The 26,699-nt window shown below is 36.5% G+C and overlaps 1 protein-coding gene and 2 pseudogenes across 2 annotated transcripts in view; 1 reads left to right on the top strand and 2 right to left on the bottom strand.

Moving 5' to 3' along the window:
- Positions 1 to 26,699, top strand: part of DNAH6 (dynein axonemal heavy chain 6) — a 325,727-nt gene that overhangs the window by 258,395 nt on the left and 40,633 nt on the right. For both annotated transcript variants that reach the window (XM_024242264.2, XM_054547993.1), the window contains 2 exons: positions 4,208 to 4,398; positions 25,242 to 25,402. In XM_024242264.2, the coding sequence (XP_024098032.2) occupies positions 4,208 to 4,398; positions 25,242 to 25,402 (352 nt within the window). The remainder of the gene's footprint in view (positions 1 to 4,207; positions 4,399 to 25,241; positions 25,403 to 26,699) is intronic.
- On the bottom strand, positions 18,972 to 19,747 carry LOC103889212 (L-lactate dehydrogenase A chain-like; annotated as a pseudogene).
- On the bottom strand, positions 19,821 to 22,065 carry LOC100452339 (60 kDa heat shock protein, mitochondrial-like; annotated as a pseudogene).

Genomic DNA, 26,699 nt, shown 5'->3' with positions numbered 1-26,699 from the left:
AATATAATATAAAGATAATATCAAAAAGATAATATCAAGTGGGTTTTATCCAGGGATGCAAGGATGATTTAACATATGCAAATCAATAAATGTGATACATCACATAAACAGATTTAAGGACAAAAATCATATGATCATCTCAATAGACTCAGAAAAGCGTTGATAAAATTCAGCACCACTTCATGATAAAAACCCTCAACAAATTAGGCATAGAAGGAACATATCTCAAAATAACAAAGCCCATATAAGATAACCTCACAGCCAACATTACACTGAATGAGGAAAAGTTGAAAACATTTCCTCAAAAATCTGGAAGAAAACAAGGATGCCCACTTTTACCACCTCTCTTCAACATAGTACTAGAGTCCTAGCCAGAGCAATCAAGCAAGAGAAAGAAGTAAAAGGCATACAGTTTGGAAAAGATGAAGTCAAATTATTCCTGTTTATTGATGATATGGTATAGTATGATATATCCAAAAAATAAAATTTAAAACTTCACCAAAAACTCTTAAATTTGATAAATGAATTTAGAAAGTTGCAGAATACAAAATCAACATATGAAAATCAGTAGCATTTCTAGATATTGATAATGATCTAGCTGAGAATGAAATTGAGAAGGCAAACCCATTTATAATAGCTACCAAAAAAAAAAAATACCTGGCTGGGCGCAGTGGCTCACACCTGTAATCCTCGTACTTTGGGAGGCCAAGATGGGTGGATTGCCTGAGCTCAGGAGTTCGAGACCAGCCTGGGCAACATGGGAAAACCCCGTCTCTACTAAAAATAAACAAATTAGCTGGGTGTGGTGGTGCTTGCCAGTAATCCCAGCTACTTGGGAGGCTGAGGCTAAGGCTGGAGAACTGCTTGAACCCAGGAGGCAGAGGTTGCAGTGACCCGAGACTGTGCCACTGCACTCCAGCCTGGGCGACAGAGCAAGACTCTGTCTCAAAAAACAAACAAACAAACAAAAAAAAAAACCCAATACCTAGGAATATATTTAACCAAGGAAGTGAAAGATCTCTACAAAGAAAACTACGAAACACTGAGGAAATTGTGAATGACAGAAATAAATGGAAAAACATCCCATGCCCATGGATAAGAAGAATTACTATCAATAAAATGACCATACTGTCCAAAGCAATCCACAGATTCAATGTAAACCCTAAAAAATACCAACATCACTTTTCACAGAGTTAGAAAAAGCAATCATAAAATCATATGGAACCAAAAAAGCCAATGCAATGCTAAGAAAGAAGAAAAAAGCTGGAAGCATCACATTATCTGACATCAAATTATGTTACAAGGCTACAGTAATCAAAACAGTATGGCACTGTTATAAAAATAGATACATAGATCAATGGAACAGAATAGAAAACCCAGAAATAAAGCCACATATTTGCAGCCAACCGATCTTTGGCAAAGTCAACAAGAACATACAATAGGAAAAAGACACCTCTTTCAGTAAATGGTGGTGGAAAAATTGGATTGCCATTTGCAGAAGAATGACACTGGACCCCTATCTCTCACTATATACAAAAACCAACTAAAGATGAATTAAAGACTTAAAAATAAGACCTGAAACTATAAAAATACTAGAAGAAAACCAAGGGAAACTCTTCCTGACATTGGTCTAGGCAAAGAATTAATGACTAAGACCTCAAAAGCACAGGCAACAAAAAATGGGCAAATGGCACTTAATTAATCTAAGAAGATTCTGCTTGGCAAAAGAAATAATCAGCAGAATGAATGAATAATCTGCAGAATGGGAGAAAATACTTGCAAACTATGCATCTGACAGGGGACTAATATCCACAATACACAAGGAACTCAACAACAATAACAAAGAAAAGAGATAATCCAATTAAAAAACGGGCAAAGGACATAAATAGACATTTTTCAAAAGACATACAAATGGCTAACAGGTATGTGAAAAATACTCAACATCATTAATCAGAGAAATGCAAACTAAAACCACATTGAGATATTATCATACCCCAGTTAGAATAGCTATTACTAAAAAGTAAAAAAATTTAACTAACCTGCACATTGCGCACATGTACCCTAAAACCTAAAGTATAATAATAATAAATAAATAAAATAAAATGAAATTAAAAAAGTAAAAAAACAACAAATGTCAGTGAAGATGCAGAGAAAAGGGAATACACATTTCCACTCTTGGTGGAAATGTAAATTAGTGCAACCTCCTTGGAAAACAGTATAAAAAAAATTTTTTTTGAAACATGATCTCACTCTGTCACCCAGGCTGGATTGCAGTGGCACAATCACAGCTCACTGCAATCGCAAATTTCTGGGCTCAAACAATTCACCTGCCTCAACCTCCTGAAGTGCTGGGATTACAGGCATGAGCCACCATGCCTGGCAGAGATTTCTCAAAGAAGTAAAAAGAACTATCATTTGATCCAGCAGTCTCACTGCTAGGTATCTACCCAAAGGAAAGGAATCAATATATCAAAAAGATAATTGCACTCATATGTTTATCACAACACTGTTCACAGTAGCAAAGACATGGAATCGACCTACATGTCCATCAATGGATGACTGGATAAAGAAAATGTCGTATATATACACAATTTAATACTATATTCAACCATAAAAAATATAAAATCGTGTCTCTTGCAGCAACATAGATGGAACTGGAGACCACTGTCTTAATCGAAACAAGTAAGACACAGAAAGGCAAATATCACATGTTCTCACTCATAAGGGAGAGCTAAATATTATGTACACATGAATGTAGAGAAAGGGATGGTAGACAATGGAGACTCAGAGGGGTAAGAAGGTGGGAAGGGGATGGATGATAAAAAAAATTACTTAATGAGCACAGTGTACATTATTCAGGTGATGGAAATCCTAAAAGCTGTGACTCAAGAACTAATGCAGTCTACGCATGTAACAAAATTACTTTTACCCCATAAATTTATACAGAAAAGAGTGTCCACCCAAAAAAAAAAATATAAAGAAATTGATGCTGGAAAGGTTAAGTGAATTATACTTAGCCACACAGTGACACAACTAGAATTAGAACTAAGCTCCAAACGTGATGGCCCTACTGCATGGCTATTCCTTCTAGACCTTGACACCTTTATAGTTAGTACCATAATACATCCTCACTTAAAGGAAGAGGCATGTGAACACCATCTATTCCCAAGTTGGCCACAGAAGGGTGTGATCCAAGGCCATGGCCCTAGACCAGGTTGGGACACCTCCCTGCCCAACAGCATTACATACACACACACACACACACACACACACACAAGTAAGGCTTGTTTGGACAGAACGGTGTTGATAGCTAGTGGAGGGCTAAGGGGAGGGCTGCTGTTAACAGTTATGCAGGATGTCCACTGAATAATGCATGGGGGAGCCATTCACATTGTAGATATTATAGGCTGTGTATTTATCATGACAGCTTTCTGGCACATTAAAAGTCCCTTGAAGAGGAGACACCTTTTTCTATCTTACACGAAGGTTCCATATGGGTTGGGGAGGGACAAGGCCGGCAAGAACAGGAATGGGGTAGGTAGGGTAGGGTAGGATCAGTGAAAGAACCAAATCGATGTAGGAAATGGCCAGGCCTGGGCGTAATCATCAAGGCTGTGGTTGGTTCCAGAGAAGGGTCAGAAGAGGCTGGTGAATGAATGAGATGAAGAAAGGGAGACAATAAATGGAGCCAATTTTCTGAAAAGTTGGCTTGTGAGTGCTTGCGAAGAAATGAAATAGTGGCTGGAAAAGTAGCTGCCATCAAGGGAAGATCTTTGTTTCGGTTTTATTTTTAAGGATGGAATATAGTAATGCTTAATTGTGTGATGATAGGAATATCAAGGAAACAGAGATCAATAATGCAGAAAGAGACAATGGAGGGGCTGAAAGTAAAGTCCACAAGAATGTGAAACAGGACAGAAGAAGCAAGGAAGGGGAGACAGCAGCTTCATAAATAGAGTGAATGTTGAGGGACTTCCCTCTTACCTAATATTTCATCTTGCTTGTGAGTCATGAGAACCATAGCTGTCCACAGATATTTGGTAAATAAATCCACCAAATAATATCTATAAAAAGATGTATACCCAATCAAGACAGAATAAGTACAAAAACAGAGGGCACCAACCTCTGAGGAGCTGAAGGAGAAAATTAGGATAAAATTATGAAGGATCCTCATTCAACATACTTTTTTTTTCGTTTCAACTTTCAGGTGGTTTTTGCTCTTACAGACTTTGTGATAGAAAATCTTGGAAAACAGTTTATAGAGACACCACCTGTGGACCTGCCTACCCTGTATCAAGACATGTCATGCAACACTCCCCTGGTATTCATCCTAAGCACAGGCTCAGATCCCATGGGTGCATTTCAGAGGTTTGCCCGGGAAAGTGGATATTCAGAACGGTAAGGTCATGTTGTGCAGTTTTAATAATGCAGATGCATATGAACATCTCTTTGTTAAAATTTGCCTTTGTTCTTCCCCTTGTAGAGCATAAATTCTTACATTCAGGTATCTCTTACTACATAAATTTAAGATATGTTAATAGTTAGCTATTGTTAAAACAGTGTCAAAAGTCATAAAAGTAGCTGTAAATTTTGTTTAAGCAAAGGAGAAATTGCTTAAAATATTAAAGTTTAATAATCTAGTGGAATAATTATTGAAATTTGTTTGGTATTTAACACAGGATTTTAACATAACCAAAAAGGTACTGCAGTTTACTCTCTATAATCAAATGTACAAAAAAAGAGCTCTTCATGTTCTATTATTAATCTCATCTTTTTCATGAGTCTTCACTCTTCTGGGTAATAGGGAAAAGGGGGATGTTTAAACTTGCTAATTTACATTATTTTCTTCTGATTTAAATGTCTCCTTTACAGTAAGCTGATTTAGTTTTTTTTAATGAAAGTTCAGTCTTCCTGACTCCTCTTTCTATCCCTAATGCTCTCCAAGATGTTATCCAGGTGGGTAAAAAAGTATGCAAGACCACACAATGGCAGAGGAGAATAAGGGTCTCAGATCCACGAGGTAGCCTCCAGCTCTGATGGGTTCCTTCATGGAGTGGCTGGTCTGGCCTGGTCCCTGGACTGGGAATTAAGGATGGATTCCATTTCTTCATTTGGAGTTCATGTTCTGTATTAGTCAGAAGTCTCCAGAGAAATAGAACTGATAAGATGTGTGTGTGTGCGTGCGTGCGTGCATGTGTGTGTGTGTATGAAGTTGCAAGATTTGCAGTCAACAATTGGAAACTCAGCACAGCTGATGTGTAGTTCCAGTCTGAGTCCAAAAGCCTGAGAGCCAGGAGAGCTGATGGTATAAGTACCAGTCCAAAACTCAGCAGGCTTGAGACACAAGAAGAGCCAATGTTTCAGTCTGAGTCTAAAGGCCAGAAAAAAACCGATGTTCCTGCCTAATAGTCAGGCAGGAGAAATTCTCTCTTCAGCCTTTTTATTCTATTCAGGTCTTCAATTGATTAGCTAAGTCCCGCTCACTTAGCTTAGGAAGGGCAATTTGCTTTACCATCTATTAATTGAAATGCTAATCTCACCCAGAAACACCCTTACAGATATATCCAGAATAATGTTTGACCAAATATGTAAATATCTCATGCCTCAGACAAGTTGACACATAAAATTAATCATCAAATGATCCTAAACATTTGCCTTTGGTTCTGAAATCTCAACAAAGTGGGACTTATTAAGAGTTTCTGTGAATCAGTAAGAAAAAGAGAACAACCCAAAAGGAATAAAGACAAAAAATACAAACAGAATTATCAGAAAAGGAAAACTAAATGCCCAATAAGCATATGAAAATATATCCAACCTTACTAGTAATTTGGAAACAACAAATTAAAACCATGAAAAGATGCCATTTCACACCTATCCAACTGGCAAAATGGTGGCAAAGATATGGAGTTATGGAAACAATTCATATTGCAAGGGGAGTAAAAAATAAGCAAAAATTATTTAGCAGTATATATTAAAGTCAAAGAGGGCATCTTCAATAGCTCAACAATTCACTACTGAATTTGCATCATAGAGAAAAAATCAATCATATTTGTATAAGAAGCCACATTCAAGTCCTTTTTTTATAATGTCAACTTTTAGACTTCTGTGATATTTCATTTTCTGTTCCTGCATTAATTCATTTAAGATAATGGCCTCCCACTGCATCCGTGTTGCTGCAAAGAACATATTATTCTTTTTTATGACTGCATAGCATTCCATGGTGTATATATACATTTTCTTTATCCAATCCACTGTTGATGAGTACCTACCTAGGTTGATTCCATATCGTTGCTACTGTGAATAGTGTCAAGAACATCTATAGAAACATTGTTTGTAATAACAAAAGTTGGAAATAACCTAAATTTCCATCTAGAAAATGAGTATATAAATTGATATATTCATAAAATGTAATATAATACACTATGGCCATGAAAATGAATAAACTAGAATAATAATGTCTATCAATATGACTATGTCACACAAACTAATATTGAGCAAAAAAATTACATTTCAGAAGAACTTAAATATTCAAGAAGTAGAATAAAATATGTAAAATTATTAAACAAGCAAATAATTGCATGTATTATTTAGGAATTCATATTTTTTTAAAAAGTGTAAAGAAAGGTACAGAAATTATATGAAATCCAGAATAGAAGTGACCTTGGGAGTGGAGGTTAGGTAATAAGAGAGAATTAAACAAGGAGAGGCAGACTGCAGGCTCAGATCATGTAGATAATGTTTTATTTCTTAAGTTGGGTTGTGGATACATGAATATGCGTTGTATTAACTTCGCTTTTGTGACTCTTAACTATTTCATAATAATTTTTAAAGTAAAGGTAGAATTCAAGATGACAATTAGAAAATTAGGAAGGTTATTAATCAGTAGATAATGAGTGCTAATTTCTTGATATATTCAGGAGGAAAAAAGAAGTATAGAATCACTATATTCCCTTAGGAAAATTCGTGGTTTCATGTATGTGTTAAAATTTTAGGGGAAAAGACTAAAAGGATAAATGATTTGTAGTTTCCAAACAAGCAGAGGAGAAAAAGGATATACAGTCAAATATTTCCATCCAAAAGCAGATAGGAATAAAGAAAATCAAAAATGAAGTATAGTAAACCAAAAAGTCAAACTAGAGAGTAGAAATTAATGCAAATACCTAAATAGGTATAAATATCTCACCTAAGAACAAATAAAAGTGATCAAGTTAGATTTCAAAAACAATTTTTATTTATATGCTATTTAGCAACCACATGTTCAATACAAAAACAATACAGAAGGTAGAAAATAAAGAAATTCAAAAGGTATATGCCATGCAAATACTAATGAAAAGAGAGCTAGTAATATTTCCAATGTATATCACAAAACAGAGTTTGAAGCAAAAAATTTTATTAAGGATTAAAAGGAAAACTACATGATATACAAAACAATCCACAAAGAAGAGACACCAGTTGTGAAACTGTACACAACTAACAACAAATGTTGAATTTATAAAGCAAAACTGGAGAAATTTATACAAGAAAAAATTGATAAATCAACATTAATATGGAAAATTTTAACACATCTGATAGAAACTGTCATGAAGCAAACAAAAGTTGCAAAATTGGTAAAAATATAAAATATTCAGACAGTGAAATTAAGAACTTTGATTTCTATATTTAACAAATATAACAAATGCAAGATTTTCAAGTATGCATGGAACATTTACAAAAATTAGCCATGTGTTTAGAAAGACACATATTTCTAAAAGAAGACAGATATTTTCTCTGACCACAATAAAATCTTAGGAATCTATCTTAAAACATTATTTTTTAAACATTTTGGGAAACAAAAAAATGCACTTCTGCACATCCATGTGTTAAAGAGAAAACAAAATGGGAATTTCCATAAGTGGAAGTAGATGACGAAAACAATATTACATATAAAAACCTGTAGGATGTAGTAATGTGACACTTAGAAGTAAATTGATGCATATTTGTGGACTTCTCATTCCAGTAATAACAAACTAAGGACTCAGATCAATATTTCCACTAAGAACACCTAGAAACCATAGACAAAATATTTAAGGAAATATATGTTTGAAGGTCTGGAGAATTAATAAAATAGTGAAGAATATTTAGGAGGAAAGGAAAACTTAGAGCAATGAGCCCAGCACTCATGGCCATTTTTTTCCTAGAGGCACCAGAGGAGGATGCTAAGGGGCTGTGAAGTGAGGCAGACTTTTTGATTGCTTCAAAGGACAAAGGAGACAAAATAAGAACCCAGAGCCCACTAAGTAGGAGGGGAGGCTGATAAACCCCCTTACTTTAGGTTTGCACTCCAAGGAGATTTATCAAAACAAATAATGCCAGGTAAGAAATAAATGGTTTGTGGAAGAAGTTAAGATGATCCCTGACTACTAGTATCTCTGGATGCCTGCCAGAAAACATAAATCTTATCTGGAGGAACAGAAAATTTTAGCTGCACAAGGAAATATATACAAGAGAACCCTGGACTACCTGTTTAAAAACCAAGAAAAACAGTGTATATTAGAAACAGAGCACAGAGTATCTTGATAATGGATATATGACATTAATTTTAAGATAACTTTAAAATGTTCAAGGAAATAAAAAATTGAGAAAATTGGCAGACAATTTAAGTTACTTAAAATAAAATTCTAGAATGTAAAAATACAACTGAGCCAGGCACAGTGGCTTATGCCTGTAATCTCAGCACTTTGGGAGTCTGCGTAGGAAGATCACTTGAGCCCAGGAGTTTGAGACCAGACTGGACAACATAGTGAGACCCCATCATTACAAAAAAGTTAGCCAGGTGGAGTGCTGCACACCTGTAGTCCCAGCTACTCAGAAGGCTGAAGTAAGAGGATCACCTGAGCCCAGGAGGTTGAGACTGCAGTGAGCCATGTTCATGCTACTGCACTCCAGCCTGAGTAACAAAGTGAGATCCTGTGTCAAAAAAAAATGTATATATATAGATACACATATTTATAAGTGTGTGTATATATATATATATAACTGAAAGTAAGAATTCAATATATCAATTTGATGAATTGAAAGTATGAAGAGACAAAACAATGGAAAAGATGGAAGAGAAGATAAGAGGCAGAGATACAATGACAAGATCTATTAAAGTGTAATTTGAGTCCCAGAAGGAGAGAAGAGTGCAGAATATTTTAATAAACAATGGCTGAGAATTTTCCAAAACAAAAGACATCAATCCACAGATTATATAAACTCTACTAAACCCCAAGCATAATAAATGCAAAGAAAATTCTCTACCTAGACCCATTACAGTGAATTGTGGGGGGGAAAAAAAGAACATATTAAAAACAGATAACTTCAAAGATGCAACAAATATGCCATTGACTGATTTCTCTGCAGAAATAATGAAATCTGGAAGACATATATTCTAAGTGTGGAAAGCAAATTACTGTCAAAACTTCTCTTAAAAAATAAAGTCAACAACAATAAGCCTTTTTTAGACAAAGAAGAAATTGAAAATGGAAACCCAAAAATAAATTAAGCAGAATAATGGTGGAACTATATCAAAACTTGTGAGATGCTCCTAAATCCAGAATTAGAGGGAAATGTATAGGCTTAAATATATATGTTATATAAAAAACTATCTAAACTTAGTAATTAAATTCTACTAGAATTTAAAAAATAAAAATAAGAACAAGAATTAATGACTTAGGAAACACACAATAGACAGGATCCAAAAGACCAAAAGTTGACTTTTTCAACTTAATAAAACTAATAAATTCCTGCTGAAACTGATTAAATAGAGAGAGCAAGTCTAAAAATATTTACCAAAATGAATAAGGGAATATCATTGCAGATCCACAGACATTAAAATGAGTATATTATTTAAAAAAAACTTTTGCCAATGAATTTGAAAATTTTAGTGAAATTTAAAGTTCCTCAAAAAACATAACTTTTAAAATTGATAAGCATAAATAGCATTTCTGAATAGTCCAATAATTTTAAAAGAAATTTATTATTAAAAACCCTCCCACAATAAAAGCATAAAAAATCAAATACTTCAAGACAAATATAATAAAAGATATGCAAGATCTCACCACAGAAAAGTATACAATATTACTGAAGGAAATCAAAAAGACCTAAATAAAGGATGGCTATGCCATATTTATTAAGTGGAAGACTCAATATTGTAAAGATATCAATTCTCCTCAAGTTGATCTATATATTCAATGCCACCAAATCAAAATACCATTTGGTGTTTTGGGTGGAAATTGACAAGCTACTTCTAAAACTTATATATAAATGCAAGGACCAAGAATAACTAAGCCAGGTATTATATCAGCAAACAATGGCAGAGTAGAAATTCCAAAAATCTATCTCTACACATGTAAGGAAAATGTATGTGCTATGGTCAAGAGTAAGTTGAGTCAGATATCTGGGCCAGTGTGACTCAGCAAGTTTGGAGCACAGGCGCAAAACTCTTGTTATATAACCTGTTTGTGTAAACTCATACTTGGCTCTCAGCCACTATTGTCTGTAAAAGGTACAGTTGCCCTGCTGATGCTGTACATATGGTTCACACCCAGAAAGAGAGAGTGGAGCTGCTGACCCTGTAAGGGAGGGCCATGGGGATGGCAGGAGCTGCGGATCCAGCCGCTGAGAAGGGCTGCAGCCACAGTGGGCAACCAAGATAAAGACAGACAGAGCAGCCAGAGAATAAAAGCCATATTTTACATGCCTATGGCCCCCTGAGTGTTCTTTCAGCTATCTGCCACCCGTCCACCCACTCCCCTCAGACCTCAGCATGGACTGGAACCTGACACTTGGCGTGACAACACAAAAATAAGTCTGGCAAAAGCTGTCCTAATCAACTTTATCAAAACTCTGGAAAATAACCAAAGGTTTCAGCAACCAAGCGAATGCTTAATAAAGAAAAAGCAGCTGAATCTAGACAGGAGAGCTTTGTGGTATTTTAACTTACCCCAACCCTCATTCTCTAGCTTAGCAATGGTGTGAGTTCCTGGTGCCATAGTGAACAGAAAATATCTTGTTCTTGGGGGATTGTAGTTGTTTGTTTTGGCCTGTCTGGTGGCTCTTTGAAGGACTAGCTCACAGGTCTTAATTTTATTTAATCTAACTAGGAATGCTCCAGGAGAGAGGTACTACCCTGGAAGATTTTGTCAAAATTATTTAAAGGCAAATGTATGAGCCACTGCCTCCTGGCCCAAGGGATAACAGTTGAGGCAACTAGCAGACAAAGCAGAAAGCCTGGGAGGAAAGGTGAGAGTAAGATGCTTTGGGAAACAAAAGCTTTGAAAATCTCCTACATATTTTTGGGAATCCGGAAGGCCACACTCATGCTCAAGGTTAAGTGTGTACTCACAAAAGACATGAGAAGGAACTAAGCTGTAACCTCTGGCTAACCTTCAGGCTTGGCCCAACCAGGAAGAGAAGGCTAATGCAGATTTGTAAACTGCCCAGCTGAGTGTTGAAGTCTTACCCCAAGGCACACACAGAGCCCATCTGCAAAACCTGGGAAATTTTTGTTGTTTCAGACATTTAATGAAATCTCTGTCGAATTACTAGCTGAATACTAAACTAACTGAATAGAGACATACAACAAAAAATACTGACCTTACAAAATTAGTTTATAAAAGTCTTTAAACAAACCAAAGATAGCAACAAGAAACACTGGGAAGTGGGGACAGTCTGATTTCCAGAGTTGTGACATTGTAATATTCTAAATGTCTGCTTTTCAACAACAAAAAATACAAAGCATCCAAAGACATGATAAATTATGACCCATTCAAAAACAATAAAAACTGACCCTAATGAATGCCAGACATTGAGCTTACTAGACAAAACCTTTAAATCAAATATTTTAAATATGCTCATACAGTTAAAGGAAACATGAACAAATAACTAAAGGAAAACATGAGAATCATGCCTCACCAAAATAGAGAATATCAATGAGATAGAATTTATTAAAAGGAACCAAGTAGAAATTTTGGAGATAAAAAGTACAATAATTAAAATGAAAAATATACAAAAGGGATACAACAATAGATGTTAAGAAACAGAAGAAAAAATCATGAACATGCAGATAGGTCTATTGAGATTACTCAATTTGATGAGCAAAAATAAAAAAATACAAACAGAATCTGCCAGGTGTAGTGGCTCACACCTGTAACCCCAGCACTGTAGGAGGCCAAGGTGGAAGGATCATGTGAAGCTAGGAGTTACAGACCAGCCTAGGCAACAAGGCAAGACCCTGCCTCTACAAAAATAATAATAATAATAATTAGCCTGGCATGATGGCATGTGCCTGTAGTCCCAGCTACTTGGGAGGCTGAGGCAGGAAGATTGCTTGAGCCCAGGAGTTTGAGGCTCCAGTGATCTAAGATCATGCCACTGCACTGTAGCCTATGTGGCAGAGCAAGATCCTGTGTCAAAAAAAAAAAGGTGGGCCAGCCACAGTGGCTCACACCTGTAATCCCAGTGCTTTGGGAGGTTAAGGTAGGTGGACCACCAGAGGTCGGGAGTTTGAGACCAGTTTGCCCAACATGGAGAAATCCTGTCTCTACTAAAAGTACAAAATTTGCTGGGTGTAGTGGTGTATGCCTGTAATCCCAGATACTCAGGAGACTGAGGAAGGAGAATCGCTTGAACCTGGGAGGCGGAGTTTGCAGTGAGCTGAGATTGCACCACTGCACTCTAGCCTGGGCAACAAGAATGAAACTCAGTCTCAAAAAAAAAAAAAAAAAAAAGAAGTTAACAGAACCTAAGATACCTGAGAGATACCATCGACCATACCAACATACACTAATGGAAATCTGAGAAGAGGAGAGAGAAAGAGAAAGAAAGAATATTTGAAGAAATAATGGTCCATACTTCCCAAATTGATGAAAGGTATGAATCTACACATCCGAAGACCTTAATGAATTCTAAGTAGGATAAATTCAAAGAGAGCTATACCAAGACACACTATAATCAAACTATCAAAAGACAAGACAAAGAAATAATCCTGAAAGCAGCAAGAGAGAAGTGAATTTTAACAGATAAGAGATTCTCAGTAAAATTAATGGCTGATTCTCATCAGAATCCATGATGTCAGAGGCAATGGAATGGCATATTCAAAGTGCTGTGGGGGAAAGGGGGGACTGTTAACCAAGAATTCTATATCTGGCAAAATGATCCTTCAAAAATGAAGAAAAATTTAAGATATTCCCAGATAAACAAAAACTGAGAAGGTTTGTCACTAGGAGAACTGCCCTACAAGAAATACTAAAAGGAGTTGTTCAGACTAAAATGAAAGGACACTAGACAGTAAATTGAATTTACACAAAGAAATAAATAACCCAAGTAAGCGTAACTACATAGGTAAATATATGTCACTAAGAATATACTTTTGGCTTATAATTTCTCTTTTCATTTTGTATATAATTAAAAAGGCAAAAGCATAAAGCAATAATTATAAATATATGTTGGTGGTCATGCAATGTATAAAAATATAGTTTGTGACACAATAACAACACAAGAGAGGTCAGAGCTATGTAGTAGCAAATTTTGTACACAACTGAAACTAAATTGGTATTATTTCAAATTTAAATTTTTATGAATTCAGATGTTAATTGGAGTCCATGACATGATCACTATGAAAACAACTCAAAATATATACAATATAGTAAAAGAAATGAGCAGAGAATCAAAATCAATATCTAACTAACAAAAAGAAAGCAGTGATTGAGGAATTAAGGAACAAAAATGATATGACATGTAAAAAAATCAGAGAAGTAAATTCTTCCTTATTAGTAATTATATTAAATGCAAATGGATTAAAGTCTCCAATTTAAAGACAGAGATTGGCAGACTGGATTTCAAACACACACACACACACACACACACACACACACACACACACACAATTCAATTACATGCTGCCTACAAGAGGTTCACGTTAGATCCAACCAGTGAATAAAAGAGCTGAAGTGGCTATAATAATATCAGGGAAAAAAATAGACTTCAAGACAAAAGTTGTTACAAAAGACAAGGATATAATTTAATGATAAGACAATCATCAAAAAGACATAACAATTGTAAATACATATGCACCTAACAACCAAGTCCCAAAATTTATAAATTAAAAACTGACAGAATTGAAGTCAGAAATAGTTCAATGAAAACAGTTGGAAATTTCAATGTCCCATCTTTAATAAGGGATAGAACAATTATGAAAAATAAATAAGGTAATAGAAGACTTCAACAACATTAAAACTAATATTAATAGATTTGGCAGACATATATAGAACACTGTACCCAACAATATCAAAATAAACATTCTTCTCAAGTACACATAGTACATTCTCCTGGATAGTTTATACATCAGGCCACAAAACAAGTCTCAATAAACTTAAAAAGATTGAGCCATAAAAAGCATCCTTTCAAACACTAAAGGAATAAAATTAGAAATAAATAACAGAAGGAAATATGGACAATTCACAAATATATGGAAATAAAATGATACACTTTTAAGAAATCACAAGGGAAATTAGAAAATACTTTATTCATTTTTTAAAACTTCAACTTTTACTTTAGATTAAGGTTTCTTAACATGTGAATATTACATGTTGCTGAAGTTTGGATACAAATGATCCTATCACCGAAGTAGTGAGCATAATACCCAATAGTTAGTTTTTCAACCCTCTCTTCCTCCCCTATCTGGTAGTCTCCAGTGTCCATTTTTCCAGTCTTTATGTCCTTGTGTATCCATTGTTTAGTTTCCCCTTATAAATGAGAACATGCAGTATTTGGTTTTCTGTTTCTGTGTTAATTTAGTTATAATAATGACCTCCAGCTGCATCCATGTTGCTGCAAAGGACCTGATTATGTTCCTTTATGTGGTTGCATCATATTCCGTGGTTTATAGTACCACATTTTCTTTATCCAGTCCACCATGATGACAGAATCTAGGTTGACTGAGTATCTTTGCTATTGTGAATCTTTGCTATTGTGAATACTGCAAGTGCATGTGTCTTCTTAGTAGAACAATTGATTTTCTTTTGGATATATACCCATTAATGGGAATGGTGGATTGAATGGTAATTCTGTTTTAAGTTCTTTCATAAATCTCCAAACTGCTTTTTAAAATGGCTGAATTAGTTTACATTGTGAACGAATGCACAGTTTATACACCAACAGTGTATAAGTGTTCCATTTTCAATGCAGCCTCACCAGCATCTGTTAATTTTTGACTTTTTAATAATAGCCATTCTGACTGGTGTGAAACGGTATCTCATTGTCATTTTTATTTGCATTTCTCTGATGATTAGTGATGTTGAGAATTTTTTTATGCTTTTGGATGCCTGTATGTCTTCTTTTGAGAAGTGTCTATTCATATCTTTTGTCCACTTTTTAATGGAGTTGTTTTTTGCTTGTTGAATTAACTTTCTTATAGATTCTAAATATTAGACTTTTTCAGATACATATTTTCTCTTATTCTGTAGGTTGTGTTTACCCTGTTGATAGTTTCTTTTTCTGCACAAAAGGTCTTCCACTTAATTTGGTCCCATATATCAATTTTTGGTTTTGTTGCAATTGCTTTGGAGGACTTAATCATAAATTATTTTCCAAGGCTGGTGTCTAAAACGGTGTTTCCTAGGTTATCTTCTAAGATTTTTATAGTTTGAGGTCTTACATTTAAATCTTTAATCCATCTGGAGTTAATTTTGGTATATAGTGAAACATAAGAGTCCAGTTTCATTCTTCTGCATATAGCTAGTCAGCTATCGTAACACCATTTATTAAACAGAAAATCTTTTCCCCATTGCTTATTAGTGTCAACTTTGTCAAAGATGAGATGACTGTAGGTGTGCGGCTTTATTTCTGGGGTCTCTATTCTGTTCTATTGGTCTGTGTGTCTATTTTTGTACCAGTACCATGCTGCTTTGGTTACTGTAGCCTTATAGTACAGTTTGGAGTTGGGTAATATAATGCCCCAGCTTTGTTCTTTTTACACAAGATTGCTTTGGCCATTCAGATTCTTTTTTGGTTATACATGAATTTTAGAATAGTTTTGCAATGATACGGGTAGTTTGATAGGAATAGCGTTGAATTTGTATATTACTTTGGGCAGTATGGTCATTTTAACAGTATTGATTCTTCAAGTGAATTAGCATAGAATGTTTTTCCGTTTGTTTGTGTGATTTATGATTTCTTCTGGTGGTATTTTGCAGTTCTTCTTGTACAGATCTTTCACCTCCTTGGTTAGATGTATTATTCTTTTTGTGGCTATTGTAAGTGGCATTCCTTTCTTGATTTAGCTCTCAGTTTAAATATTATTGTTGTATAGAAATGCTATTGATTTTTGTGCATTGATTTTCTATCCTGAAACTTACTGAAGACATTTATCAGTTTTCTAGTTATAAAATCAAATGGTTGGAGAAGAAAGATTGTTTGAGTTCTTCTTTTCCTATTTGGATGTCTTTTATTTTTTTCTCCTGCCTGATTGTTTTGGCTATGATTTCCAGTACTATGTTGAAAAGGAGTGATGAGAGTAGGAATCCTTGTCTTGTTCCAGTTCTCAAGGAGAATGGTTCCAGCTTTTGCCCATTCAGTAAGATATTGGCTGTGGATTTGTCATAGGTGATTCTTAATATTTTGAAGTATGTCCCTTCAATGCCTAGTTTCTTTTTTAATAATTTTTGTCATTAAGAAATGTTGGATTTTATCAAAAGCATTTTCTGTGTCTATTGAGATGATCATATGCTTTTTTATTTTAATTCAGTTTTTGTGGTGAGTCACATTTGCTGATTTGTGTATGTTGAACCAACATTGCATCCCAGGAATGAAGCCTACTTGGTCATGGTGAATTAACTTTTTAATATGCTGCTGGATTCACCTTCCTAGTATTTTGTTGAGAATTTTTGCATCTATGTTCATCATAGATATTGGCCTGACGTTTTCATTTTTGTTGTGTCTGTGCCAGATATTGGTATCAGGATGATGCTGACTTCACAGAATGAGTTAGAGAGGAGTCCTTCCTTTTTGATTTTTTGGAATAGTTTCAGTAGGATTGGTACCAGCTATTCCTTGTATATCTGGTAGAATTCCACTGTGAATCTTTCTGGTCCAGGGCTTTGTTTGGTAGGATTTTTATTCCCAATTCAATCTCATTACTCATTATTGGTCTGTACAGGATTTCTGTTTTTTCCTGATTCAATCTTGGGAGGTGGTGTGTCTCCAGAAATTGATCCATTTCCTCTAGACTTTTCATGTTTCTGTGCATAAAGTTATTAATAATAGTCTCTGAGGATCTTTTGTATTTCTGTAGGATTGGTTGTGATATCACCTTTGTCATTTCTGATTGTGTTTATTTGGATCTTCTCTCTTTTTTCTTTGTTAATATACTTAGTGGTCTATCAATCTTGTTTATCCTTTCAAAAAACAAACTGTTGGTTTTATTCTTTTTTTTTTTCACTGTTCAAGGTTTATTGGGGGTTTTAGTTGGTATGACACTTGGATAGTTGGTTGTATTGTTTATATGTAGATCTTTTCACATTATACGGTAATGTACGCTACTGACATATATAGATCACAAAATAAGATCCTTTGGAACAATAATGCACAAGACATATGATATTGGATTTACACACTGGATCCCAGGATGTGACTGATTGGGAAAGAATGTTGGACTAGGAATGTCCAGTGAAGGAGCCAGGAAGTTATATAAGACACAGTAAACATCCATCTGGCTCAAGGGGCAACTGCAGCATGTGCAGCATTGGCAGTGGTGCCTCAGAGGTGGTAGAACTATTTCACACTGACCAGTTTAGGACTACACAAGATTAGTACCATCTAGCATCAGGGTATAGCTGTAGGATTTTACAAACCATTCCTATGTCCAACTTCAGGAATTGATGTTTTTCCCAGTGCATCTTAAAATATTACTGTTTTGATCACAGGTCAGACAAAAAAGACAACATGCACAACCTCCAATTAAAATCCTATTGTAGCCTAGACAGTGAAATGGTCTGACATCAGAATATTTTAAAATTGCAGGTCTTCTAGTTCTAGATCCTTGAGGAATCGCCACACTGTCTTCCACAATGGTTGAACTAGTTTACAGTCCCATCAACAGTGTAAAAGTGTTCCTATTTCTCCACATCCTCTCCAGCACCTGTTGTTTCCTGACTTTTTAATGATAACATTTGACCCAGCCATCCCATTACTGGTATATACCCAAAGGATTATAAATCATGCTGCTATAAAGGCACATGCACACGTATGTTTATTGCAGCACTATTGACAATAGCAAAGACTTAGAACCAACCCAAATATCCGCCAATGATAGACTGGATTAAGAAAATGTGGCACATATATACCATGGAATACTATGCAGCCATATAAAAGGATGAGTTCATGTCCTTTGTAGGGACATGGATGAAGCTGGAAACCATCATTCTCAGCAAACTGTTGTAAGGACAAAAAACCAAACATTGCATGTTTCACTCATAGGTGGGAATTGAACAGTGAGAACATTTGGACACAGGAAGGAAAACATCACATACTGGGGCCTGTTGTGGGGTGGGGGGAGGGGGGAGGGAAAGCATTAGAAGATATACCCAATGTAAATGACGAGTTAATGGGTGCAGCACACCAACATGGCACATGTATACATATGTAACAAACCTGCACGTTGTGCACATGTATCCTATAACTTAAAGTATAACAAAAAATAAATAAATAAATAAAAATAAAATTGCAGGTCTTTTTGGATTCCCCAAAGCGTAACTGCACTCTTCTTCAAACAGGTCTCTTCCTCAGGAGGTCTGAGATTCCATTCTGTCCCAAAAATGCAAGGAACATTAAGGAAGACATTATCCTTTATTCCATAGAGACCCTTAATCATGGTGGAAATTAGGTGCACCCGCCTAAGATTCTTCATTATACTTTCTGCCAAATCTGCCACAGAGGGTCCAATGTCCCAGCCTTTGAGTTTGATCACCTCATAAGCACTCTCAATCACCTACTTGTGAACCTCTTTCCACTGTTACTTATCTGTATCAGTCCCTAAATCTGGGTGCAGAATCTTCAGGGAGACATCAGCAACATTCACTCCACTCCATACAGGCACACTGGAATCTCCATGTTCCCCAAGGACCCACACATGACAGCTTAATGGGTGAACTCCCAGCCCTTCCCCCATCAGGTAACAGAATCAGGCTGAATCCAGATTGCAACCACTTCCAATAACACGGTTTTTGGGGAAGCCACTTATCTTCCAAGCCACATAGGTCAAGATATCCACTGGATTTGAAACAATAAGCAAATTGCAGTTCGGGCTGTATTTTACAACATTAGGAATGATGAATTTAAAGATGTTCACGTTAGGCTGGACCAAATTAAGATGGCTTTCTCCCTCTTGCTCACATGCCCAAGCAGTGATAATGACCAGCTTGGAGTTTGCAGTTACATTATAGTCGTTGCCAGAGAAAATCTTTGGTGTTCTAAGGAAAAGGCTGCCATGTTGGAGATCCATCATCTCTCCCTTCAGTTTATCTTCCATGACATCAACAAGAGCAAGTGCATCTACCAAGTCCTTTGTGGACTTGTTGGCATGGCCTGTGCGATGCCAACAGCACCAACCCCAACAACTATAATCTTATCCTGGGGGGGGTCTCTTCTTCCTGTAGAAGATTATGAATCAGCTGATCCTTGAGAGTTGCCATATTGGACTTGGAACCAAAAGGAATCAGGAATGCACATCCAGCGGGCATCGGGGGCACGCAGCAATGAGATCCGGACTTGGCAGTGGCTCCAGCACCTGGCTTTATTAATTCTTTTTTTTTTAACTTTAAACAAATTTTTATTACACAAAGGTTGTCACATAATTGGATATTTCTCTACTTTGTACACAATTATTCTCACTCTCCACAGAAAGGCTGCTTAACTTCTCATCTGGTGGTGGCAAGCACTAAAATCCTGATTTTAACAGAATAGTAGTAAAAATGCCTCAGTGATTTAAGTTCAAAGCAGTACATTGGTACATGGCTCTTGTACCCAGTATCAGGAATGTACAAATGTTTTTTATTCAAAAATACAAAGTAAATTATCTGTAGGCATGGACAATGACAGCAGTAAACCATTATATATTTTGTCAACTGAAACCAGTAACTGATGGTTATAGTGATTTTCAGCCAGCCTTTTTCTTCGTTTTCTCCAACTGACTTCTCTGAAGTTATTGGTGAGGAACACTGCCTTGGGCTTCCTGTCACAGTTCATTAATAAAGGTAAAGCACTAGTCTAGGAGTTAGAACATGCCACCTCCCATACCACCTCCCATTCCACCCATTGCACCCATTCCAGGGTCCTTCTCTTCTGTAGGAATTTCTGTGACTACAACTTCTGCTGTAGTTAACAGAGAAGCCACACCAGCAGCATCCAATAAAGCAGTTCTCACAACCTTTGTTGGGTCAATGATTCCTTTTTCCACCATATTCACAAAATCTCCAACCATAGCATCATAACCAACTTCTGAGGAACTTTGCATAATTTTCTCAACTATCAAAGATCCTTCAACACCTGCATTAGTAGCAATGGTCATTGCTGGAATTTTGAGTGTTCTTTTAATAATTTCTATACCAAATTTTTGATCTTCATTAGCTGGAGTCAATGAGTCCAAGGCTGGAATGCATCGAAGCAGGGCACAACCGCCTCCCAAAACAATTTCTTCTTCAACAGCAGCTCTTGTAGCATTAAGGGCATCTGTAACTCTGTCTTTCTTTTCATTCACTTCAACGTCACTTGTCCCACCAACCTTCAGCACAGTTACTCCATCTGAAAGTTTTGCAAGCCATTCATTCAGTTTTTCCTTTTCATATTCACTAGTTGTGACATCTAACTGCTCAATGATTTCTTGAATACGTTTTTCAATTTTAGCCTTGTCACGTTTTCCTTTTAAGAGCATGGCATCGTCTTAGGTCGCAATGACCTCTCCAACTTTTCCTAAGTCATGAGGCTGAACGTCTTCAAGATTCAGGGTCAACCCCTCTTCTCCAAACGCTGCACCACCAGTAGCAATAGCCATATCTTTAAGCTGGTTCTTTCTATTGTCACCAAACCCTGGAGCCTTGACTGCCACAACCTGAAGACCAACCTTTAGCCTATTCAAGATGAGTGTACTTAGAGCTTCTCCATCAACATCTTCAGCGATTATGACCAAAGGCTTATGGTGAGCATTGGCAATTTCAAGAGCAGGTACAATGGACTGAACACTAGAAATTTTCTTTTCACTCAACAGAACATAGGCATCCTGGAATTCACATTTCTGACCTTTTGATGTATTAATAAAGTATGGAGAAATATAGCCTCGATCAAACTTCATGCCTTCAATAATTTCTAATTCATCATTCAGTGTTTTTCCATCCTTTACTGTGATGACACACTTTCTTCCAACTTTTTTCATTGCATCAGAGATGATATTGCCAATTTCTTTGTCTCCGTTTGCAGAAATCGTAGCAACCTGTGCAATTTCTTCAGGGGTGGTCACAGGTTTAGACTGCTTTTTAAGTTCAGCAATTACAGCATCAACAGCTAACATCACACCTCTCCTGATTTCCACTGGATTAGCACCTTTGCTAATCTTCTCGAAGCCTTCCTTGGCTATAGAGCGTGCCAGTACAGTAGCAGTGGTAATGCCATCCCCAGCTTCTTCATTTGTTATCAGCAACATCTTGAACAAGTTTAGCTCCAATGTTTTTATATTTATCCTTTAAGTCAATTGACTTTGCAATAGTCACACCATCTTTTGTTACTTTGGGACTTCCCCAACTCTGCTCAATAATCACTGTTCCTCCCTTTGGCCCCATTGTAACGGCCACAGCATCGGCTAAAAGGTCTACACCTTGAAGCATTAAGGCTCGGGCATCTGCACCAAATTTTACAACTTTGGCATAAGCCCGAGTGAGATGAGGAGCCAGTACCCTGGACACCGGTCTCATCTGGCGAAAGACTGTGGGTAACCGAAGCATTTCTGCGGGGTGGCGGCACGGCGTGCGCGCGGCGAGACAGGTCGTCGGCGGCAAGTGAGGGTTTATTAATTCTTTCTATGGATTTTGGGGTCCCAATTTCATTTAGTTCTGCTCTGATTTTAGTTATTCTTTTTCTTCTGCTAACTTCAGGATTTGTTTGTTCTTGTTTTTCTAGTTCCTCTAATTGCAATATTAGATCGTGAATCTAATTCTCAATGTAGGAATTTAGCACTATAAACTTTTTTTTTTTTTTTGAGACAGGGTCTCACTCTGTTGCCCAGGCTGTACTGTGGTGGAGTGATCATGACTCACTGCAGCCTCAACCTCCCCAGGGTCAGGTGATCCTCCCTCCTGTACCTCCCAAGTAGCTGGGACTACAGGCACACACCACTATGCCTGGCTAATTTCTGTATTTTTTGCAGAGACAGGGTTTTGCCAGGTTGCCCAGGATGATCTCAAACTGAGTTCAAGTTCCCTCCACCTCAGCCTCCCAAAGTGCTGGGATTACAGGCACTGCACCCAGACACATTGTAAACTTTTAACACTGCTTTTGCTGCATCCCAGAGATTTCAGCATATTGTGTGTCTCTTTTCATTTGTTTCAAAGAAGTGTTTTAATTCTGCCTTAATATGTTGTTTACCCAAAAGTCACTCAGAATAAAGTTGCTTAGTTTCCATGTAATTGTGTGGTTTTGAGAGATCTTGGTATTGATTTCTATTTCAATTCTACTGTTGTCTGAGAGCATGCTTGGTATGATTTTGATCTTTTTGAATCCATCAAATCTATTATGGTTGAGCATGTGGTTGATCTTAGACTATGTTCTATATGCAGATGAAAAAAATGTATATTCTGTGGTTGATGGGTGGAGTATTCTATAGATAGCTCTTAGATCCAATTGATTGTCTAATTTATGCCCAGAATTTTTTTGTTAGTTTTCTGCCACAATGATCTGTCTAATACTGTCAGTGGGATGTTGAAGTGCCCCCACTATTATGATGTGGCTTTCCAAGTCTTTTTGTAGGTCTTGAAGTAGTTGTTTTATGAATCTGGGTATTCCAATGTTGGGTGCATCTATATTTAGGATAGTTAAGTCTTTTTGTTGAATTCAACCCATTACCGTTATGTAATGCCCTACTTTGTCCTTTGTTACTGTTGTCAATTTAGTCTTATTTCTACAATATAAGAATAGTCACTTCCTCTTCTCTTTTTTTCCTTTTGCATGATAGATCTTTCTCCACCCCTTTACTTTGAGCCTATTGGTTTTGTTACATGAGAAATGGGTCTCTTGAAGATAGATGGTTGGGTCTGATTTTTTTATCCAACTTGCTACTCTGTGCCTGTCAAATGGGGTGTTTAGACCACTTATATCCAAGGTTAATATTGATATGTAAGGTTTTGATCCTATTGTGATGTTTTTAGCTGGTTGCTTTGTAGTCTTGATTGTGTAGTTGCTTTATAGAGTCTATGGGCTCTGGACTTAAGTGTGTCTTTGTGATAGCAGGTATCACTCCTTCATTTCCATGTTTAGAGCTCTTTTATGAATCTTTTGTAATGCTGGTCTAGTGGTAAAGAATTGCCTTAGCAATTGCTTATCTGGAAAAGCTTTTATTTCTCCTTTGCTTATGAAGCTTAGTCTGACAGGATATGAAATTGTTGGTTAGAATTTCTTTTCTTTAAGAATGCTGAATATAGTTCTGTTATCTCTTCTGGCTTGTAATGTTTTTGCTGAGAAGTCTGCTGTTAGCCCAATAGGATGACCTTTGTAAGTGATCTGACCTTTTCCTCTAGCTGCCTTTAAGAATTTTTTTTTTTTCACATTGATCATGGAAAGTTTGATGACTATGTGTCTTGGGGATGGTCATCTAATATAGTATCACCCAGGGTTTCCCTGAATTTCTTGAAATTGCATGTCAACCTCCCTAGCAATATTGGGAAAACTTTCATGGACTATATTCTCAAATATGTTACCCAAGTTTTTTACCTTTTCTCCTCTCTCAGGAATGCCAGTATGGCATAGGTTTTATCTATTTGCATAATCTCATATTTCTCATAGGCTTTGTCCATTTTTTAAATTCTTTTTTCTTTACTTTTGCCTAACTGGGTTGTTTTGAGGGACAGTCTTTTAGCTCTGAAATTCTTTTTTTGACTTGGCCTAGTATGTTGTTAATGCTTCTAATTGTATTTTGAAATTCCTGTAGTGAATTTTTCAATTCCAGGAGTTCAGTTTTGTTTTTTCTTCATATAGCTATGTCATCTTTCAACTCTTGGATCATTTTACTGGCTTCTTTGGACTGGATTTCAACTTTCTCTTAGATCTCATTGAGCTTCATTGCCATCCAGATTCTGAATTCTATGTCTGTCATTTCAGACATTTCAATCTGGTTGGATACATTGCAATCTTTTAGAGGTAAGGAAACACTGATTTTTTGAATTGCCAGAATTCTTGTGCTGATTCCTAATTATCCAAGGGGGCTAGTGTTTATCATTTTCAAGTTTCTGTCATTTCGTTGAGGCTTTTTATTTTTGTATTCCTGTTTTCCTTTGAGGGCTTGACTGTGGTGTATGTTGTGTATAGTTCATTGGCTTTGTTTCTGGGTGCTTTCAGAGAGCCAACACTTTGCACAGGTTTCTTAGTTGTAGCTAGTTTCCCGCACTGGCTTTCACAGATGTTGTGTGATTAATCAATGGCATTAGAATTCAAAATTGTTTTTGCCTTTTGGGATAAGGAGGGGTACTGTTTTTTGACCTAGGTGGTGGTACATGTGCACATTTGCATTGTGAGAATTCATTGAGCCATACACTAATAATATGTATTTTTCTGTATATATGTTAGACTTTAATTTTTTAAGTGTTTAAAAACTGATCTATAGTGTTGTTAGAAGTTAGGATAATGATTACCTGTGGGAAGAAGGAAGGGGGAAATCATTGAGGTGGAGACAGGCATGAGAGAAATGTCTCTAGTGTATCAGTACAGGTCTCTTCTCAACCACAGGTATTGATTTGTGATCATTTGTAGAGCTGTATATTCGGTTTTTGCACTTTTCTGTGTGGGTCATGCTAAAAATAATTTTAAAAACAAGAAATAAGGAAAACATATTTGTACTCCTATTGGAATGAGGATTCAAAATGTATATATATCCTAAGCAAGAGTCTACTGTATTTACATTTCTTCATATTAATTTTGCTTTAAAATAGCATAAGATGCTATTGTGTTGTTGCTGTTCAATTCAGGGTGCAGTCAATTTCACTGGGGCAAGGACAAGGACCTATTGCTGAAAAAATGATCAAGGATGCAATGAAATCAGGAAACTGGGTATTTTTGCAAAACTGCCATCTTGCTGTTTCTTGGATGTTGGCAATGGAAGAGCTCATTAAAACCTTCACAGATCCAGGTATGTTGAGCACATAGCCCTTGCATAATAATAACATTTTTATGTAACCTTTTCTTGTTGAATTCATTCCTTATAGTAATTCATTATTGTAGGCACTGTGTTTCCATATATGAAAGAGGAGCAATTTGAGGCCTAAACAGATTTAGCTAATTTACACAACCAGAGTTTGATAAAAGGCCTTCAGAATTCCAAGTTGAGGCTAGGATCCACTGGATCATTTCTGTTTCTTATTGCTTTCTATGACAAGTCATTTGAATTTGAAATATATTACTTATAGGCATAATAAAAAGAAAAATATACTTAGGACAAACAAAGGAAATTAAATCCTTCCCTATAAAATGAGAAATGTAAAGGAACAGAGTTCAAATTACCACCAATTCCCTTAGAGTAGTGTTTTACCACCTTTTATCTTCTGTAACCCGCATGACAACTAACCTTTACATGTGCCTCAGAGCCACACCCAACCCATGGGGGTGCCCAGCGTTACTCACAGTTGCTAGCACCAGTTTTATCTCACCACTTTTTTGCCTACTCAAGAAAGTGTAATGGGCTGCAAAGAAAGGAAGTGGAATTAGAATCTACTCATTTTAAAGTGTTGCTATAAAAATAACCAAAACCTCGGGAACTATTTTATTGGTAACAAATTGCATGGGTCCCACTCTACCACTCTGCTGTGAAGCCCTGGGGAAGAACCTCCAGGCAAGCATATCCAGAGAGAGCCCTTTCTTTGAGGCCTTTATTCATGCCCTCCCTACAGAACGCTTTCTGGAAAGGTGAGAGCTATGCAGGTGATCTTGCAAATCACTTTATTTAGTGCTACTTATTAAGGTGAAGAGCTGCTCCTTTACAGAGTCCCCAGTCTGCGCTGGTCACTGAGCCAACTCAGGGTTTAGCAGCCTTCCCCTAAAGGCCCTTCACTTCCTGGCCCCCTGCCCTCACCCACAAGCCTTCTGCAGGCTGCTTCTGACAAAGGTAAGGACTCATTTTTATCCACCATTCAGAATCTCCACTATTTCCACTCTTTTGCAGTCAAATAAGAGATGGCCTGCTTCCTGCTGGGCCTGTGGCTTATTTCTACTTAAATAATTAAAGAGAAATGACAAGGAGGTCTTCAGTACTGGTCAGGGGTCCCCAGTGATTAGGAATATAATTAAGAAAAAAATGCTAGAGAGGCATCAAAAAAGCAATTTACTGTGGTGGTACTACATGAGCCTCCAGAATATGGAGATGCCATTCAGTTTCACTATAACTAGGACAAGAACATTTGCCAGTTCTTCAAGGAGACTGGATCGGCCAA

The sequence above is a fragment of the Pongo abelii genome, chromosome 12, assembly GCF_028885655.2.
Source record: "Pongo abelii isolate AG06213 chromosome 12, NHGRI_mPonAbe1-v2.0_pri, whole genome shotgun sequence".
In the NCBI taxonomy this organism is placed as follows: Eukaryota; Metazoa; Chordata; class Mammalia; order Primates; family Hominidae; genus Pongo; species Pongo abelii.
The sequence above is the reverse complement of the archived record's forward strand: the minus strand, read 5'-3'. Positions and strand labels throughout refer to the sequence as shown.